The 20,119-nt window shown below is 46.4% G+C and overlaps 1 protein-coding gene across 7 annotated transcripts in view; it reads left to right on the top strand.

Moving 5' to 3' along the window:
* The window catches only part of ZNF532 (zinc finger protein 532), a 106,212-nt gene that overhangs the window by 36,610 nt on the left and 49,483 nt on the right, over window positions 1–20,119 (top strand). For all 7 annotated transcript variants that reach the window (XM_077891614.1, XM_077891605.1, XM_077891569.1 and 4 more), the window contains one exon: window positions 11,572–13,934. In XM_077891614.1, the coding sequence (XP_077747740.1) occupies window positions 11,572–13,934 (2,363 nt within the window). The remainder of the gene's footprint in view (window positions 1–11,571; window positions 13,935–20,119) is intronic.

Here is a 20,119-nt window from a genome sequence, read left to right as displayed (position 1 = left end):
GAGGTATACATTATTTTCTCTTCCTCAAATTAACATTAATTATTGATTGATTTAAAAAAAAATAACTAAAACTCAAAACTTAAGAGTTTTATATAAATTCTTAGAGCTCCCCTAGGAAAACCTTACTCGCAGGGGCTCTGGGGATTTGGAGAAGGCACATCTTTCAGTGCCTTCATCTTCTCTGACGTTCCACTCATCTGCAGAGGAGAGAGCTGCTGTTTGTGGGAAGTTGTGCAAACTCTGAAGTGCTGTGTCTGTGTCAATGTAGTTCTGCTGTGGTTTGGAAGCTGTAGGGATCCAGTGGAGTTAGATGAGGGTGCCACTGCGCCTCTGTCTGGGCATCTCTTCCATCCACCCCCCTGGTTCTGACCTGGTGGGTTTGATTTGTGCCCCAGCTTTAACCCTGATTCTGACTGAGGCTCACAGCTCCATGTAGGGACCTTCCATCCCCCGGCCCCTCAGGATCAGCCTCCCCACTTGAGAGTGCTGTCCACTTAGCTGCTTTCCTTTTCTTGCTCAAGTACAGCTGCCCTGTGACGAGGAAGGTTAATAATCCCAAACTGTTCTCCACACACTGTAATCTTGAATGCTCAGCCAGGTAGGTGTCCTGGCTCTAGTTATAGGATTTCCATTTGGTTGTGGGATGAAAAGAATAGGAACATTCCTTGAAATTTTCTGACCAGAGGCCACTCCTTGTTTGACTTGGATATTTTCTGTGCTTTTTGTGCTGTGTGTTTGATTTTGACAACACTCTTTCTAAATATCTAGCTAAGTACCAGTCCTCCCCATGTCCCTGTTAACCTCATTTTTTAGGTGGAAAATTTTTTCTTTTTTTTTTTTTAAAGATTTTATTTATTCATGAGAGAGACACACACACAGGGAGAGAGAGAGAGAGAGAGAGGCAGAGACACAGGCAGAGGGAGACACCGGCTCCATGCAGGGAGCCTGACGCAGGAGTTGATCCCGGGTCTCTAGGGCCTGATCCTGGGCTGAAGGTGGCACTAAACCGCTGGGCCACCCAGCTGTCTGAAAATTTTCTTTTTAAAAAAATTTTTAAAATGTTTTATTTATTTATTTATTTAAGAGAGATAGAGAGAGAGAGAGAGAGAGCGCACAAGTGGAGAGGAGAGGGAGAAGCAGGCAACCCGCTGGGGACCCTGGGATCATGACCTGAGCCTTAGACGCGTAACCAGCTGAGCCACCCAGGCGCCCCTAAGTGGAAAATTTTCTGACACAAAGAAGTCTTAGCAAAGGGAACGTTGGTGCTGGAATGGACCAGTACTGGCAGAGCGGGTGTTTTGTCCTCCTACTTGTTGTCTGCGTTTTGTGTAGCTGGGACGTTAAATGCTGTCTTCACCAGGGTTTGTCCATAGAAACGAATTTATTTTAGGGAACTGTATGGATGGGTTCTGTATGCTTTTGCTTAGTACTATTAGCTAAGAGACCAGAGAGTAGGTTGGTAAGTTAGCTCATGTAGCGGCAGAAAGAAGTAAATAGGATATTCATCATCTCCCTCTGTGCGTCCATTCATTATTCAGTGAACAAATACTTCTCTTACAACTGGTAAGCAAACCGTATGGGAAAAAGTTCAGACTTTCTAATAATCAATAATGTAGAAATTGGTATATAATAAGTTATCTTTTTGCTGCCTCAAGACATTTGCTAATAAATATTTATAAAGTTGAGGGACAGGATGCACTTAAAATAGCTCTAATGCATAATGGCAGCAACAAAAATTGGTATAGCCTTTTGGGAAATCATTTTGGCATTTATATTATGGATTGGGGAAAAAAGGACCTTTGCTTAGCAGAATTTGGAGACTACTGCATTCCTCTTTTCAGAGATTTAGAATATTCGTTAGCATGATAATTAGTCGTCCTGCTGAAAGGAATCTGTTCAGTGTAGAAAAATCCAGCATTTACTATGTGTATTTTAGCCTTGTGTTTGTGAAAAGCCTAATAAGATCCTACAGAAGTCATGTCTGTTTCATAGCATGTGAAATGCTGCCTGAGGGTTTTTAATGTTTTCGCAGAGAAGGTGAATGTCATTAGCATAACACAGACAGGACTCAGGAGAAACAGGTTGGAACGTGAGGGATTTAGGTTAACTTTGATACGCGGTTGGGGGAGCCCAAGTGGAATCTTAAACTGGCAGTTGGAAAGGTGGCTCTTAACAGTAGAATTAGGACTGAATGTGAAATACAGGAGTTCTGTGAATGTGCACGATGGTTGTGATCACGGGAGTTGCCGCAGCTCCCCTTGAACCAAGGTAGATACACAGTTTGATGGGACCCAGTGGGGAGGAGGCAAAGGCCGAGCGTTGGGAGGAGCCTGGTGGGCTCCTGGTGGTGCTGTGGGGTCTACGGGAGGGAAGGACGGTGGGGCACGGAATTCTTGCTGCAAGACCATGGACAGTGGGAGAGGGCACAGCCCGCAGGACGGGGCCGTGGTACAGGTGTTTTCTACCTACGAGGCGCTGGCTCGATTTCATTTAGTAGCTGTACACTATTAAATGATGGCATGTATTTTCATTTAACTATATTTTGAAATGATTATAACTTACAGAAAAGTTGCAAAAAAGCAGAGTTTCCAGGTACCCGTTTTACCCTGACCACCTTGCATCATCATAGCAGTCATCAAAACAAAACAGCTATCACCGGTGTAATACTGTTAAGTAGATTACAGACCTTATTCAGATTTCAGCAGTTTTTGTACCAACTAGAGGAGAGTATATGCAAGTTTCCTCTCTCTGCGGCCTTATAGCCTGCAGTCAGAACTGTGTCTTCCTGGGACTTCAGCAGGTTCTTTTCTTCCCTCCCACTTCTGCATGCTGATATTATCGACTGTGATGCAGTTAGGTTCTTTGTTAAAGTTGCTCCTTCATTTTGGGCCTCTCACTATTCCTGGTCATATCCCCCCCCCCGCCCCATTACATACAGTAAAGTTCTCTAGGTTTCGACAAATACAATAAAGTATGTATCCACCCCCAGAATTGTGATACAGAACAGTTTCTTCATTCCCAGATTCCTTCCTACAGCCTGGATTTTAGAAGTGGCATCAGGCGAGTGGATTGCAGAGGCACTGGGAGGGAGCTAGAGATGCATAATTTGTCCCAGCGATCAGGCCCTTGAGTGAAGGCAGCGTGCCCGTGATACAGGGCACTGAGGGTGGTCCAAAGGCTAAGATTAGGGGGAGGTCTCTTTGTGCCAGTAGATAGAGATGACAGGCAGGCCCGAGAGTGCAGGACAAGGCGGCAAGCTCACAGTGGATTTGGAGGATCGGCTTGCAACCGCCAGTCGTGCAGGAGTGAGAAAGGTCAGAAGGCAGGAAGGGCTCAGGGAGAGGTCTCACCTGATGCTCACTGTCTCTGAAGCTGACTGCAGGGAGAGGAAAGCACAGAGCAGCTGAGAGGGAAGGTTAGGAACAGCCTCTGACCACTGGCAGCGTGGGAGTCAACCATGTGGAAGAGAGCATTGTGGAGCCAAGTGAGACTGGGGCTCCGGGGGCGGGGGATCAAGAGCAGGGATCTGCAGTCTTCTCTAGAAGTTCTGTGGGCTGCTAGAGAGCCTTAGCGGGAAAAGCCAAGGAGCTCTTTATGGCTGAGCTTTGAGATCTTGGATCTAAGGGTGACCTTCCTTAGCGGGGATGACACAGGATGTATGCCAAAGATTGCAAGTTGAGCTTCTGGAAGGGCTGAGGTTTGTGGGGACCTTTTTTGCTCATGTGTCAGGATGTTTCCCTGGCTTCTCTGCAGGGCTGGGGAGAGTGGATGGGCCTAGGAGGGCAGGGAGGCACCTGTGTGTATTGCCTTTGAGGGCAGTGCAGAGAGCCACAGGGAAGGGCGGGTGGATTTTATTCTTGTATCTCTCAAGGTTGTGCCCTGGTTAGGTGGTGCTGTGTTTATGTTTCCAGAAGGGGTTTGAACTTTCCCATCAATTGTATTTCAAATCAGGAACACTGAGTATTGACTGAAGAAGGAAACACTAACTTGGCCAAAGTATCTGCATATTGAGAATTGATACAAGGATCCTACTGAGATGGATAGGAGGATTTAGTGAAACAAGTGAATATTCTGGATAAATAGCAGCTGTTTTTTCTTATTAATTCATACAGAATTAGCACAATGTATATCCTGTTCTTGTCACCTTGTATGTGAAATTAAAGATTTATTTATCATAGAGAAAGAGAGAGAGGATCTCCGGCAGACTCTGCTGAGTATGGAGCCCACGTGGGGCTCGATCCCACCACTCTGAGATCATGACCTGAGCTGAAATCAAGATTTGGCCGCTTAACTGACTGAGCCCTCCTTGCGCCCCTGAAGGGTCTTCTCACACACCCCATGCCACCCTGGTGTAGGCTGTGTAGAACATTAAATTCTTCTGCCCTCATTGGGCAACATGATCAGGACCCCAGCCAGTGCAAAAAAGTAGGAGGTGGTGATGCGATGTGGCAGAAAAGGAACCTGTGCACCTTCATTACTTTGTTGAATTCCTCTTTAAAAATAAGGGCTTCAGTATCCAGATAATGCTAGATTCATTCAGAGTCCGTTTAATGTGGAGGAAAAAGATAAAAAGTGAGCACTTTTCTTTAGCATTTTGTCACTTGCATGGAGCCTTCAAATGACAAATTCTTAGGAGATTCTTCCATAGATCCACTTATCATTGCTTAGCATTCCTCAAAGCTGCGCACACTTGCAGATGTGTGCATGTATGTGTATGTGTGTGCGTGTGTTTGTTTACTGTTAATTTGAAACCTAAGTGTTTGCCAATTTGGGGGTCCAGTCTTGCTGGCCTGGTGCCCCTTCCTAGAGAAGCACTGAGACAGAGGCTCTTCACAGCTACTCCAGGGACAGAGCCATCAGATTATTTTTGTTCTTTTTTCGAAACTCTAATAAATGGACATCTGTTCCCAGCTGGTTTAGGAAAAGTGAAGATACATGAGGCAGACCTGTGTAACTGAACCGGTTTGGTATTTGGAATGAAATTGCGCTGAGAAAGTATTTTTTGTCTTATAAGCAATCCAGATTGAAATGGGTTAGAAGCCAGAGGCAAAAGAGATGTGATTTCTTTCTTTTTTTCTTTCTCCCCCTCCCTTCCTTTTTTCCCCTGTCTCTTCTTTTCTTTTTGTGGTTGAGAGATGTAATGATGGAGAGCCCTGAGAATGCTAAAGGTGGGAGAGAGATTGGTGATAGAGGAAGAGCTGAAGGTTTGCATACTAGTATAATGGGGGAAATGTAGACAGCCAGCAGAAACCAAGGCCCCTTTATGTCTTTGAAGACTTGTAAAAACTGGGGTTGCTAGATTAATTTTTTCTGAGGAACAAATTAAATATGAAACACTGCTTAATATTAGCATGTTATAATGATTTTTTATATCTGAGGGTACCTGGGTTGCTCGGTTCATTTAACCTCCAACCCTTTCTTTTCTTTTTTCTTTTCCTTTTTTTTTCTTCTTCTTCTCCTTCTCCTTTTTCTTCTCCTCCTCCTCCTTCTTTTCTTCCTCCTCCTCCTCCTCTTTTTCTTCCTTCTCCTCCTCCTCCTCACAGAGAGAGAGGGAGGGGGGAAAGAATCTTAAGCAGACTCCATGCTCAGTGCAGAGTACAACGCAGGGCTTGATCTTACGACCCTGAGATCATGACCTGAGCCGAAATCAAGAGTTGGACACTTAAATGACTGAGCCATGCATATACCCCAAGCCTCGTCTCTTGATCTCAGCTCAGGTTGTGATCTCAGGGTCATGAGTTCAAGCCTGCATTGGGCTCCATGCTGGGCTTAGAGCTTACTTAAAAAAAAGGGGGGGGGGGACATTTTATATTGGAAGGAAAGAGAAGAAAGTTAGAAATATGAGTTAGATTCATGACTGTTGAATTATTTCTTCAAAAAGGACTTCAGCGTCCAGATAGTTCTAGAAAATAGTGACAAATACAGTGCCCCCCAGAGAAGAACAGACCTTGTATCATTTACGGTTGTTTACTGAAAAGTTTGTGTAAGACTGTCGAAGTGGTCAATATATACTACGTTTTTCTTTAGGATTAGTAGGATTTAGAGTGTATTGATTTTTCACGTAAGAAAATGTTAGTTTCTCCATTTAAATGGCGAATCTGATGTGTGTTTACTACTCACATTGACCTTCGCATGTTCATTTCGGAGGCAGAACCTTGGTGGGGTCAGGCCTGGAGTTAGGCTGGTTAAGCAGGGCAGGCACGTCTGGGGGAAGGTCTGAAGTTAGCATTTGCCGGGTGAGTGACACCTGAGCCCTTTATGCTGCCGGCCTCTAGTTTAAAATTGGGAAACAATCCACGAAAAGCAGTTTGTTTTATTGCAAAGTATAAGAGGTATGATTAAGGGAGGTGAATAGTTTTTTCTTAAGTTTTTCTTTGGACTCGATAACTTTTGACTTTTGCCAACAAAGACGAAATAGCTTTCTGTAATTTTAAGAGGCTTTGGTAAGAAAGGAAATGTTTTGTCTGTGTCATAGGAGAGAACAAAGTGATCACGTGACAGACTCGCGTTCTTTTCACTGCTGTTCTGTAAACGGGCCTAGCACCCCCCACCCCCCATATTTCCAATGTCTCTGGGTGAAAGGACCTTCTGCATTAAGCACAAATGCTGTTAGTGAATCATAGTTTATTTATGTGGGGTTTAGTTTTAAATTAAAAGACTGTTAGTGCCTTTGAAGGAAGGTATATTTTATGGAGTACAAATGAAATGGAAGACACTGTTACAACTAAAGCTAATTGTGCCTGAAGATCAAGCCGTCCAGGGAAAGAGCAGCTAAAGTGAGCTCTCTATTATCTTTTAAAGAAGAAGACTGAAATTTATGTTTGTAATGTTTTCAAAACAGTACTTTGAGATTGGGGTGAAAAATGGACAGAAAACTTTCAAACGTAAACATTTCTCTTTATACTTGATATAACTGGGGAATGGGTGTTAAACACGCTCCGCCCCCTCCCCCCAAGAGGAGAATTTGCCCTTGCCTTCCAGAATGCGGTAAGGGAACGTGTAATAGGACAGTGTGATTGTGGGTATGAAAAACATTTCTGGAAACCAGAAAAAGAAGTGTGGAGTTACAGAGAGCAGTATTCATTACATTGGTTCCACAGCCCTGCAGAGGCGGGTCCACCTGCCCAGCGATGCTAGGTTTCAGGCCCAGCCATGCGGTGTCCTCTGCATGGGCTTTGCACTCAGGCTTTCATGCCTGTCTTGCATCTTCCACTTTCCATTTGAATTCCTTCAGGTGAACGGGGAGTGCTGACTCATAGTTTTCAAAATCACTGCTGACCTTAACCCTCTTCAAATGTCCCATTTAAAAAATTAAAAAATATATTTTATTTATTTGAGAGAGAGTGAGTGTGTGCGCAATGGGGGAGGGGCAGAGGGAGTGGGAGAAGCAGCAGGGAACCCGATGCCTGATGCCAGGGCTCAATCCCAGGACTCTTGGATCATGACCTGAGCCGAAGGCAGACACTTAAGTGACTGAGCCACTCAGGCACCCAGAAATGTCCCATCATTTCACCAGCAAGTCTGCCCTCTTCCCACGAGAGAAAGTGTCAACCTGAGGTTGACCCAGAGGAACAGGAGAGGGGTGGGGTGTGTGTGGCCACATTACTTATTCCAGCATCGGGAATATTTTCTCAGCCCTTTGGGGCATTTGCAGGGTTGGGGTTTTCCAAGCTTTTACTCTCTGCTCTAGTTGGGCAGATTGGAAAAGATGTGGGCGGCATGGTGGGCACTGTCCTGCCGCTGCCAGTGATTTGATGCTACTGCTACAGTGCGTGAGTCCCTGTGGGTTGATAAGTCAGGCGGGTCCCTGTCGTGTCACCAGGAGAGGAAGCTGATAAGATTCATTTATTAATCTTCCACGTATTCATAAGAGTACGTGCCAGTTGCACTGCGGATCCGGGCTGTCAGTTGCTCAACAGGCTTTGTTTTATGTGAGATCTTTTATCATTTCTTGTGGTTGTGTGTCCTGGGCCTACCACCCATGAGTCTTTGAATGGCCTTTTATGTTCTTTTTGTTCCTGAACCCAGTGCCCTCTGGAATGAGTGATGTGAAACTGGATGATGTCTTTTGCTCACTCACATGGCAAGGAAAAGGGCACATGACATATATCCGGTGTCACTGCAAAGAAAGGATGGAGAGACTTAGGCAGAGCCCATCTTTCCCCCAGGAACATTTAGAGCCTGGGTTCAAGCTTTGGATAGGTGGGGGCTTAAACAAAAAAACTTTCAGCGTTTCAACTCTTTTCAGACTTTTTCAACTCTGGTGGGAGTCGGGCAGAGTTTGTGATTCTGTGTCTTGAGCTCTCTAAAAACCACGATCTACAAACTTGGATCAACACAGTTGGTAAAGATTGACCACAGGGGCTGGATGCTTTGCAAATGGCGATTTTATTTTCTTAGTTTTTACCTATTTATTTTTTAGAATCTTATTTATTTATTTGAGAGAGAGCGAGCATGCGTGCACAAGCAGGGGCAGGAGCAGAGGGAGAGAGAAGCAGACTCCACACTGAGCAGGGAGCCTGATGCGGGACTCGATCCCAGGACCTCGAGATCATGACCTGAGCTGAAGGCAGATGCTTAACCGACTGAGTCCCCCAGGTGCCCCTGTTAATGGTGACTTTATTGTGAGGTTTCACTTATAACTGCCATATGCTGCTTAATAAAAGTAGTGACATTCAGGGATTGTTCCTAATGGGGTGGACTCTTGCATGGGTACCATCTGACAGATGGATTTTTCATTCCTCATATTTTGAAGTTTAGATGTTAGATTTCATTCTAAAAAGAAAATCCTAATCAGGGACTTGGCACTGAGTATAACTCATCAGGGATATTTTCACAACAATATCCACTTCGAAGTGCTGATGTTTTCTTTGCTCCACATGGAGCTTTTCTGGGCTGTGGTTTGATGCTGGGGGTACGTTATTCCCTGTGGGATTCCTCAGGCACCTGGCTGAGGGAATGGTGGCCCCAGGTATAGTCTCTTGATGCTAGGCAAACCATCTAGGGAAAAGCATATGTGACTTCTGTAGTTCTATACTAACCGAGCCATAGGTGAACGGAAGGTCCTATTAAACCAAGCATCCCTATTTCATCTTTTTTTTTTTTAAATTTTATTTATTTATTCATGAGAGAGAGAGAGAGAGAGAGAGAGAGAGAGGCAGGCAGAGACACAGGCAGAGGGAGAAGCAGGCTCCATGCAGGGAGCCCGATGTGGGACTCGATCCCGGGTCTCCAGGATCACGCCCTGAGCCAAAGGCGGCACTAAAGCACTGAGCCACGCGGGCTGCCCTCCTTTCATCTTTAATGCTAGTTTTCCCCATCCAAATAATTAGAAGTGCAATTAGAAGTGTTTGACTGTGTCCTGCAGTTGGTGACCAAGCTGAGGAGGGTGTGTGAGCACCTGCTGGTGGATTGGAGTTACGTGCATTTCCACCAGTATGCATGTTGTCGCCTCAGTAGAAACCCTTACCTTGACAGATTGTACGAAATGAAAAATCATTTTATACTTTTGTAAAATGTGGGAGATAATTTTCCAGTGATTTAAAGCAGATTTAAAGAAGGAACAGTAGTAAGTCCTGGAGATGAAAGAGTCTTAGGAATCCATATCTACAAATCAGCGAGGCTGGTTCTTGCCCTGAAAGTTGCCTAAAGTCAGCTGTAACCCTCTTGCCTTCCAACATTGATTTTTTGCTTGCTATTTTCCTTGTCTTCCTGACTGCTTGCCTCCCTCCACTGCAGAAAGAAGGAATAGGCCCAGAGAGATCCTCCCTCACCTTCTGAGGGTCCCAGAGCTAGTGAGCGACAGAGTGAGGCCTAGGCCCGTCCTTCTGAGAAGGCCAGGGTGCTGGCCCCTGACTCATGGTGTGTTAGCCATGTGGCGTTTATGGCACAAAGGTGATTGAGACATTGCCATTCAGTCAGCTGACGGGCTAGTAGGTACGAGGAGACAGGTACACACACGTGCGTACCTATATTGCTGCATTCCAGAATATAATAGGAATGCAGGTGGCGTGCTTTGGGGTTCGTGCAGGTGAAAGATCTCCCCTGTGGTGGAGTTTCACCTGATGGCCACAATCCCGTGTCCTCTGCAGGTGGGGCCAAGGGTGCCCTCTAGAGACCCCAAGCATTTCATGTGTTTATAATCCTTCATCTTTAGTAATAGCCGTGACTGTCTATTTTCCCAAAACTCTCTGTCCTCCTCGGGTTTTGCTGACATTAATGGGGGCCCCTCACAAAACGTTCCCCACCCCGATCCGGCCCCGGTGCAGGGAAGCCCTGCCTTCTCCCAGGCTCTGCTGTGCCCTCGAGCCCACGTTGCTACATGCTGAGAGCTGTGTCAATGGCAGGGCCGTTCTCAGCTGCCACAGCCACTTGGACAACAAGTGTGTTGGATGAGTGGCAATTAGGAAATGGCCGCGTGTCACCTTAACCACTTAAAGCAACTGAACCAGGGAGGGAGAAGGAAGCGATGCTGTACGTTTCTACCAGGAGAGTATTTTTTTCCCTGACATAATAGAGAAAGTTAGGGTTAAATAAAAACTGATAGTGTAAGCTTCTTAGGAATTTGTTTTTTCTTTTTTTCTTTTTTAAATCTCAGGTGTATGGGATCCCTGGGTGGCTCAGCAGTTTAGCGCCTGCCCTTGGCCCAGAGTTTGGTCCTGGAGTCCCAGGATTGAATCCCATATCAGACTCCTTGTATGGAGCCTGCTTCTCCCTCTGCCTGTATCTCTGCTTCTCTCCTTCTCTCTGTGTCTCTCATGAATAAATAAATAAAAATCTAAAAAAAAAAAATCTAAAAAAAAAATCTAAAAAAAAAACCTCAGGTACAACTTTACTAGCAGTAGATACCCCGTGATGGGTTGGGATGCTCATTTATGATGTGGGTGAACTGAAATCTAATTGGTTTTTTGATTGTCACATATTCCTTTTAATGTGATAGGCCGAATGTGATGGCGACCATAATAACGCTAATTTTGCCAGTAGAATTGAATGCTGTAGAGGTTAAAAGAGGTTTGGGAGTCACTTTTTGTGAAAACCGTGCGATGAATCCAGTTGATATATGACAGATGTTCTGGCCGTTACACCAAAGCCTGTTTTTCCTGCCGTGCTGGTTCCAGTCCACTTCATTCTTGTTAGAAAGGTGTCCTGCTGGGGATCCCTGGGTGGCTCAGCAGTTTAGCGCCGCCTTCGGCCCAGGGCGTGGTCCTGGAGTCCCGGGATCAAGTCTCACGTCGGGCTCCCTGCGTGGAGCCTGCTTCTCCCCCTGCCTGTGTCTACTTTTCTCTCTCTCTCTCTGTGTCTCTCATGAATAAATAAATAAAATCTTAAAAAAAAAAGAGGTGTCCTGCTGCTGGTGCTCTACAGCACTTGGGGGAAACTTAGCTCGAAGCTGCTATACGTGTGGCCTGGTGTGTGTGTTCGCTCAGAGTTTCCTGGTTGTAAGACGCGTACACTTACCAACCTGCTCTTTCTTGCTCGTCATCACCGTGTTCGTGTAAGTCCCAGAGGGGTGTGTATCCCATCCTGACAGAGTGCTCGTTGCTGATGGAAGTGTTTGTGTTCGTTTGACAGAACATCTGACCAAATCCATGACCATGGGGGATATGAAGACCCCGGACTTCGATGACCTCCTGGCAGCATTTGACATCCCAGATATGGTCGATCCGAAAGCGGCTATTGAGTCTGCGCACGATGAGCAGGAAAGCCACATCAAGCAGAACGCGCACGGAGACGAGGACTCCCACACACCCTCCTCTTCCGACGTGGGCGTCAGTGTCATCGTGAAGAACGTTCGGAACATCGATTCCTCCGAGGGCGCGGAGAAGGACGGCCACAATCCCACCGGCAACGGCCTACACAACGGCTTTCTCACCGCGTCCTCTCTGGACAGTTACGGCAAAGACGGAGCCAAGTCCTCGAAAGGAGAGGCGCCTACCTCAGAGGTGACTTTGAAAGACTCCACGTTCAGCCAGTTTAGCCCCATCTCCAGCGCTGAGGAGTTTGACGACGACGAGAAGATAGAAGTGGACGACCCCCCGGACAAGGAGGACGTGCGTTCCGGCTTCCGGTCGAACGTGTTGACGGGGTCGTCCGCCCCGCAGGACTACGACAAGCCCAAGGCGCTCGGAGGGGACGGCGTGAGCAAAACTGGAATCTCTCCTGCGGGCAACCTGGAGAAAAACAGAGCTGTTAAGAGGGAAACGGAAACAAATTCCATAAATCTGAGTGTTTACGAACCCTTTAAAGCCAGAAAAGCAGAGGATAAGCTAAAGGAAAACTCTGAAAAGGTGCTTGAAAACCGGGCGCACGACGGGAAGCCGAGCTCGGAGAAGAGTGAGCCCGGCCTCGGCGGCCTCGCACTGTCGAGGTCCAAGCCGTCGTCCAAGTTGTCCTCGTGTATAGCCGCGATCGCAGCCCTGAGTGCTAAGAAGGCTGCCTCCGACTCCTGCAAAGAACCGGTGGCCGACTCCCGGGGATCCTCGCCGTTACCTAAGGAAGCGAACGACAGTCCCAGGGCCATGGAAAAGTCTCCTGAATCCCAGAGCCTCATCGACGGGACGAAGAAGGTGACCCTGAAGCAGCCGGATAGCCCCCGGAGCATCTCCAGTGAGAACAGCAGCAAGGGATCGCCGTCCTCTCCCGCAGGGTCGACACCAGCAATCCCCAAAGTCCGCATCAAGACCATTAAGACATCTTCTGGGGAAATAAAGCGAACAGTGACGAGGGTGTTGCCGGAGGTCGATCTCGACTCTGGAAAAAAGCCTTCCGAGCAGGCAGGCTCCGTGATGGCGTCTGTGACGTCCCTCCTGTCCTCGCCGGCTTCGGCTGCCGTCCTCTCCTCCCCGCCCAGAGCACCTCTGCAGTCGGCGGTGGTCACCAATGCAGTCGCCCCTGCGGAGCTGACCCCCAAACAGGTCACCATTAAGCCCGTGGCAACTGCCTTCCTCCCGGTGTCCGCCGTCAAGACGGCGGGATCGCAGGTCATCAATTTGAAGCTCGCCAACAACACGACGGTCAAAGCCACGGTCATATCTGCTGCCTCGGTTCAGAGCGCCAGCAGCGCCATCATCAAAGCCGCCAACGCCATCCAGCAGCAAACCGTTGTGGTGCCGGCATCCAGCCTGGCCAACGCCAAACTCGTGCCAAAGACTGTGCACCTCGCCAACCTTAACCTTCTGCCTCAGGGCGCCCAGGCCACCTCTGAGCTCCGCCAAGTGCTAACCAAACCTCAGCAGCAAATAAAGCAGGCAATAATCAATGCAGCAGCCTCGCAACCACCCAAAAAGGTGTCTCGAGTCCAGGTGGTGTCCTCCTTGCAGAGTTCCGTGGTGGAAGCTTTCAACAAGGTGCTGAGCAGCGTCAACCCAGTCCCAGTTTACATCCCCAACCTCAGTCCTCCTGCCAACGCAGGCATCACGTTACCGACCCGCGGGTACAAGTGCTTGGAGTGCGGGGACTCCTTTGCCCTTGAAAAGAGCCTGACCCAACACTACGACCGACGCAGCGTGCGCATCGAAGTAACGTGTAACCACTGTACAAAGAACCTCGTTTTTTACAACAAGTGCAGTCTCCTTTCCCATGCCCGCGGGCATAAGGAAAAGGGGGTTGTGATGCAGTGCTCCCACTTGATCTTAAAGCCAGTCCCAGCTGATCAAATGATTGTCTCTCCATCAAGCAATACTTCCACGTCGTCGTCTGCTCTTCCAAGCTCCGTGGGCGCCAGCACACACACTGTAACGAAAATTCAGTCTGGCATAACGGGGACAGTCATATCCGCTCCCTCCAGCACACCCATCATTCCAGCTATGCCTCTAGATGAAGACCCATCCAAGCTCTGTAGGCATAGTCTGAAATGTTTGGAGTGTAACGAAGTTTTCCAGGATGAGACGTCGCTGGCTACACACTTCCAGCAGGCTGCAGATACGAGTGGACAAGTAGAGTATCACTTACGTTTTGGTGTTTCGGTGATGAATCTGTAGACATGAGTGCTCTATACAAAGCCCTCTGTCTGAGGGGTGGGAGCTCAGCTAAATGGGTGTGTGTGCATGATGTGTGAAAGAAAGGATTGTTTTCATAGACTTGAATGAACAATGTTGAAATAGGAGTCTTATTTTAAAAACAATTTTTTTGGAAGGTGCTTTTGTTTCCTTTTTCTTTTTTAGACAAACTCTATGTACCAGTTGAGTTATGGAGCCTTAGACTTAGATAAACGAGTTAGTAGGTGATTGGGTCATTGGTGTCCATATGTGGGCAGTCTGAGATCTGGCTAATGCCGTTGTATTAGGTGTTCACATCAGGTCACATCACCAGTATTCCTAAGCTGTCTACAACAGTTTTGGGATTAAAAAAAAAAAATTCCTGTTGTTATTTAGAATTACTGTCTTGTATAGTTAAACAGACTTCATTGGTACTCAGTTATGTGTTGTGCCTACTTCACGATGTTGGTCTGGAAGTATGTTCAGTAATAGTCCTCAGTGCAATGAATTTATGCTACAAATGGAAAACCACCTCCATTTGAATAGAATACCTTTGCATTTCTTTGCAGGGGTTTTTTTTTTGTTTGTTTGTTTTTTGAGTGAAGTGTAGGTTGATGCTGGTCAAGTATATGTCACAATGGGTTAATGCTGGTGAAGTTCGTGTCAGTCCATCCATCTTCTCTCATTTGCTGTTGTCCAGGAGGCACCATTTGGCCAATAGATCAGCGTGTTTTACAGATATATGATACTTATCATTTGGAAGAAACTGGACATGTCGAAGGAACCAGATTCAAGCTAGAGAGACCATATGATTTATTGTCTAAAGTAGATAACTCGTGAAATTAGAAGGGGGGTTGCGAGTTTGAGCTAGTATACTCTGGTTCGAGTTTCTGCTTGTGAAGACCCAGCAGTGAGCCAATCTTTGCTTTATTTGCCTCTGTACCTTGCTAACCAGGGGGTTAGCTGCAGTCCAGATGTCTGGTAGTATTGCCAGGATCAGTTCCTCAAGCGCGAACAGTTTTTGGTGGGATCTTGAGTTTGGGGACCAAAAAATCAAAAATACCTCGATATTTTTTTTTCTTTGGGTTTTCAGTTTAGTGGCGATGGAAGCGATAGTTCTGAGAGCATTCTTGCAGCATTGGATGCTAAATGTTTCATTGGCTGGGACAGTGGAACACTCAGCAGAGTGGCCAGCTAGTTCAGGAAGGCGGAGATTGGCATGCTCTTCTAGTGTATCCTGGTGACAGGGCTTGGGTTCTTTCAGGTGCCCTCTTAACCTTGTCACGGCTTCATCAGAAAGGTATTATTTCTTCTCATCTCCAAAGGATGCAGTTAAAAGAAAAGCTATTTCTTCCATTCAGTTTGTTGTGTGGCCTGGTTTCTCCGTCTGCTGGTGTTCCGCGTGGGATGGTGGACCAGGTCCTGGCTTCGGGGGGCCCTCCCCGCCTCTGTGTCGTGTGCGCTGCTCACTAGCTGGCATTTTGAGCTGCCCGCCCATAGTCTGTTCTCTTTGGGTTCTCTTCTTGTCCAGGAAGGAGAAAGGACATGGGCACACAGGATATTTCCTTCCTCCACGGATTCCCTAGCTTTGGTTCTTTGTCGACCGTCCAGGCTCAACAGCCAAACCAGAGTCGGATTAAGGTGGAGGTTGCCCTCAGGGAAGGAGCGTAGCATCATTTCTCGTGTGTGTGGCTGCTTTGCCTTGACTTTCGCCTTTTGCTGGGATGAGTGTACAGTGTGGCTCGCCCGTTTCACCTGGAACGCTTAGGAGTGGTTCACGGCAGAGTAACGTTGACTCTAGGGCCAACTGGACGTCGAGCCAGACACCTCGCCCTGCCTCCCAGGCACGGCCGGATGGCAACACACACGTGCCCCCTGCTGTGCCCTCCCTGTTCCCCACTTCTCCTTGTCTTACTGGAGTCCTTGCCCAGAACGCTGCCCACCACCTCCCGTAATTTCCCTTCTTCTCAGACTGGGCCAGAGGAGGGTTCTCTTGCAGACCAGCGGGCAGCCTGGCCCCTCGCCCAGCAGCCCAGCCTGCATGGCTCTCAGTGGGAGGGCTGCCACTTCGCCAGCACGCACTTTAATCACACCAACCCCAAGTCTCTCCCCCTGTCCAGGACGTTGGTAGGATCGGTGTGGCTCTTGCCCTACCAGCCTGGGCTGTTGTGGAAGCTGAGGGGGGGCGTCCTCCCCCATTGCAGTCACTGGGTGTGGCATCAGGTAATGGTGGGTGGTGGAGGTGGAGCCGAAGACCGGGAGAGCAGAAGAGAGAAAGGGAGAACTGTTCATCTTCTCCAGTTTGCCGTTCACGTGGCCGTCACACACCTTACAGTTTGTGGACTTAAATCCAATTGGGAAGAAAATCTACCTACGTGAACTGTTACCTCCCTGCGGGTGGCACTTAAAACCCTCCCGTCTTCCAACAAACTGTAGAAGCCGGACCGGTGGCCTCTCAAGCACCAGTCTTTCTCGGACCCATCTTTCCTTTGGTCTAGCACAGTCAGGTAGTTAAGACCTTACTTTCCATTGCTCTGTGGACCTCCCCATTCTTGGTAAGACATCGGTGAACCGAGAGAGTGGACTCCCTCCCCTTTGTCACCACCCCCTGTGGCCTCCCGCTCGACCTTTCCTGAGCTTTCCTTAGGTTTCCTGAGCTTTCCTGAGCTTTGCTGAGCTCTCCTCTGGCAGGGTCCCTAGGTGTGCAGAGTAGTGTTAGTTAAGTTAGGGAACCGTCCACAGCGGATGCCTGCACGGACCCTGCTGCCACTGTTGGTTCTGAAGGTTAAAGAGTGTGATGTCGGGACCCCAGCAGGGCAGTCGCTCATTGCCTGCCAGCTTTGGACTGTACCAGGCCCAGAGAAAGGACTAGGCCTCCTGGCAACGGGCTATTCTTCCTGCCTGCTTTCCTCCCAGCGTCCCTCCCTTCCTCCTTCCTGCCCGCCTCTACTTGGAATCACCATAATCATGTAAAAACTTTTCCTGATAATGCCGCAGTGTTCTGGGTCCTCCTTATCAAATCACTGAATTTTTAAAATTAAGACTTTATTTTGAGGTAATTTTAGATTCATGTAAGACATAATACAGAGATCCTGGGTACCCTTTTTTTTCATTTCCCCCAGTACTACACTTTGCAAAACTAGAACAGTATCATAACCAGGATATTGACACCGGTGTACTGAGTCTATGGAATATTTCTACAACCGCAGGGATCTCTCCGATTGCTTAGCCACCCCTACCCGCTTCTGAACCCCCCAGCAGCCACTAGTCTGTTCTCCATTTTTATGGACTGTTGTTATTTCAGGAATGCTTTGTAAATGGAGCCATACCATATGTAACCTATGGGAATTGGCTTTTGTACTCCGCGGAATTCCCTGGAGACTCATCCAGGCTGTGGCATGTACCAGTAGTCTGTTCTTTTAGATCACTGAGTAGTGTTCCATGTGAGCTGGTTCCACGGGGTATTTACCTTTCAGCCTTTGGAGGACAGTCTGCACTGTTTCCAGCTTGGGGTAATTATGAATAAAGCTGCTCTAAACATTTGTGTACAGGTTTTTGTGTGAACCCACGTTTAAGTTTGCTGGGATAAATGCCCAAATGGACAGTTGCTGGGTCATATGATAGTTGCATGTTTATGTTTTTAAGAGACACTTTGCTAGAGTGGCCGAACCATTTTATATTGCATGGGCAGTGTGTGGGTGACCCGGTTTCTCTGCGTCTTCGCTGGCTTTTGTTGGTGGTATTTTCCATTTTAGCCATTTTGGTAGGTGTGTGGTAGCTGCTTGTGGTCTTCATTTGCAGTTCTCCAGTAACAAAGGATGTAGAACATCTCTTTCCATATGTTTATGTGTCCTCTTACATCCTTTATGGTGAAATGTCTCCTTGTGTCTTTTGCCCATTTTTCTAATTAGATCGCATGTGTGTTTTTAAACTGTTGAGTTTTAGTTTTAGGAGCTCTTGTATTCTAGACACTAGTCCTTTGTTGGGTGTGTGGTTGCAAGTCTTTTCTCCCAGTTGTGGCTTGTCTTTCCGGTTTTTAAAAACTTTTTTTTGAAGTACTATTAAACCTCTGCATCTTTAAAATAGGTCTTCGGAAGAGCAAATGCTTTCAGTTCTGATGAAGTCCAGTGTATCTGTTTTCCCTTTTATAGCTCATACTTTTGGTGTCAAATCTGTTTTTTGCTCTAGATCCTGAAAATATTTTTCCTAAAAGTTCTGTAGTTTTAGGTTTTTTAAGCCCATGATCCATTGGGGTTAGTTTTTGTATAAGATATGAGACGTATGCTGAGTTCTTTTATTGTTTGTTTTCTCCATGCATGTCGTCTTCTTCTAAGACCATTTGTCTTTCCTCCGTTGAATTCCTTGGCATCTTTGTTGAGTATCAGTTGGGCATATGTATATGTTTTTAAGTCAGCTCTATGCCCAATGTGGGGCTAAAACTCAACAACCCCAAGATCAAGAGTTGTACGCTGTGTGGACTAATCCAGCCAGGTGCTCCTCATTGGGCATATTTGTATGTGGCTATTTCTGGGTTCTGGGTTCTGTTCCGTTTATTTACATGTCTGTCCCTGTACCGGTTCTACACAGTCTTGATTATAGTAACTATAAAGTGTCTTGAAATCCAGTACGTGATCTGCCCAACTTTATTCTTTTTTCTCAAAATAGTTATTTTTTCTAATTGAACTATAGTTGACACTCAGACTTGTTTTTAGCTATTCTAGTTCTTTTGCTTTTCCATATAAATTTTAGAATAGTCTTGTCTATATCTACAAAATATGAGATTTTGAAAGGAATTAAATTTAAACCTGTATATGAGTTTGGGGAGAATCAGTATCTTTACTATGTTGAGTCTTTCAGTTCATGAACATGGAATGTCTTTATTTATTTATTTATAAGAGTTTTTAAAATTTATTTGAGAGAGAGAGGAAGTGTGCATATGATCAAGGGGAGCGGTAGAGGGAGAGGGACAAGCATACGCCATGCTCAATCCCACAACTCTGAGAGCATGACTTGAGCCTAAATTGAGTCAGACACTCAACAGAACCCAAGCTCCTCTCTCCATTTATCTAGATCTTTGATTTTCTTTTATTATTTTGTGCTTTTCATCATACAAGTCTTCTAAATGTCTTATCCTGCTCTTTCCTTGTTTCCTTCCTAACAATTGTAAATGGTATTGTATTTTTCTGTGTTCATATGTTCATTGCTGATATGAAATACAGCTAATTTTTCTATATATATCATGTACTTCCTGACTTTGTTGTACTCGTTTATTGGATTCAGTATTGGGAGGATAGCTTACATTGAGTTTTCAGGTATTGAACCAGCCTTGCATCCCTGGAATGAATCCCCCTTGGTCAGGCTGTAGTGAAAAAAATTTTTTAAAGATTTTATTTATTCATTCCTGAGAGGCAGAGACACTGGCGGAGGGAGAAGCAGGCTCCCTGCATGGAGCCCAATGCGGGACTTGATCCCAGGACCCTGGGATCACAACCTGAGCAAAGGCAGATGCTCAACCACTGAGACACCCCGGTGCCCCTGATTCTTTTTACATATTGTGAAGTTTATCTATTAATATTTTATTAGTGTTTTACATGTATATTCATCAGGGTTTTTATTTTTATTTTTTGGTACTGTCTTTGATTGGTTTTGGACAGGTCAGTATTAGTTTTATATAATGCACTGAGAAGTGTTCTATTTTCTGAAAGGGACTGTACAATTAGGGTTCATTCTTTTCTCAATATTTGGTAGAATTCTTCAGTGAAACTTTCTGGGTCTAGAGATTTCTTTTGGGATTTTTAAAAAATACCTTCTGTGCTGGTAGAAGGGCTCCATCACTTGGTGTAGGGATGAAAGTCCTTCTTCCCTGCTGGCTTTCTCCGATACCATCTGGGCAGAGGTGTTGGGGCAATATACTACATTTGCAAGAGCGTAGAAGTCTGTGTTGCACCTGGACTTGGTATGGTGGGTGTGCAGCCACAGTGTTTAATGTGGTATTTGGCTGGAGTAGAGCAGTCATTGTCTAAAAAGTTTTCTATTTTTTTTTTTAAGATTTTATTTATTTATTCATGAGAGACACAGAGAGAAACAGAGAGGCAGAGACACAGGGAGAGGGAGAAGCAGGCTCCATGCAGGGATCCTGATGT

The sequence above is a fragment of the Canis aureus genome, chromosome 1 (assembly GCF_053574225.1).
Source record: "Canis aureus isolate CA01 chromosome 1, VMU_Caureus_v.1.0, whole genome shotgun sequence".
NCBI classification, from domain to species: domain Eukaryota; kingdom Metazoa; phylum Chordata; class Mammalia; order Carnivora; family Canidae; genus Canis; species Canis aureus.
This window is presented reverse-complemented; position numbering and strand designations above follow the sequence as displayed.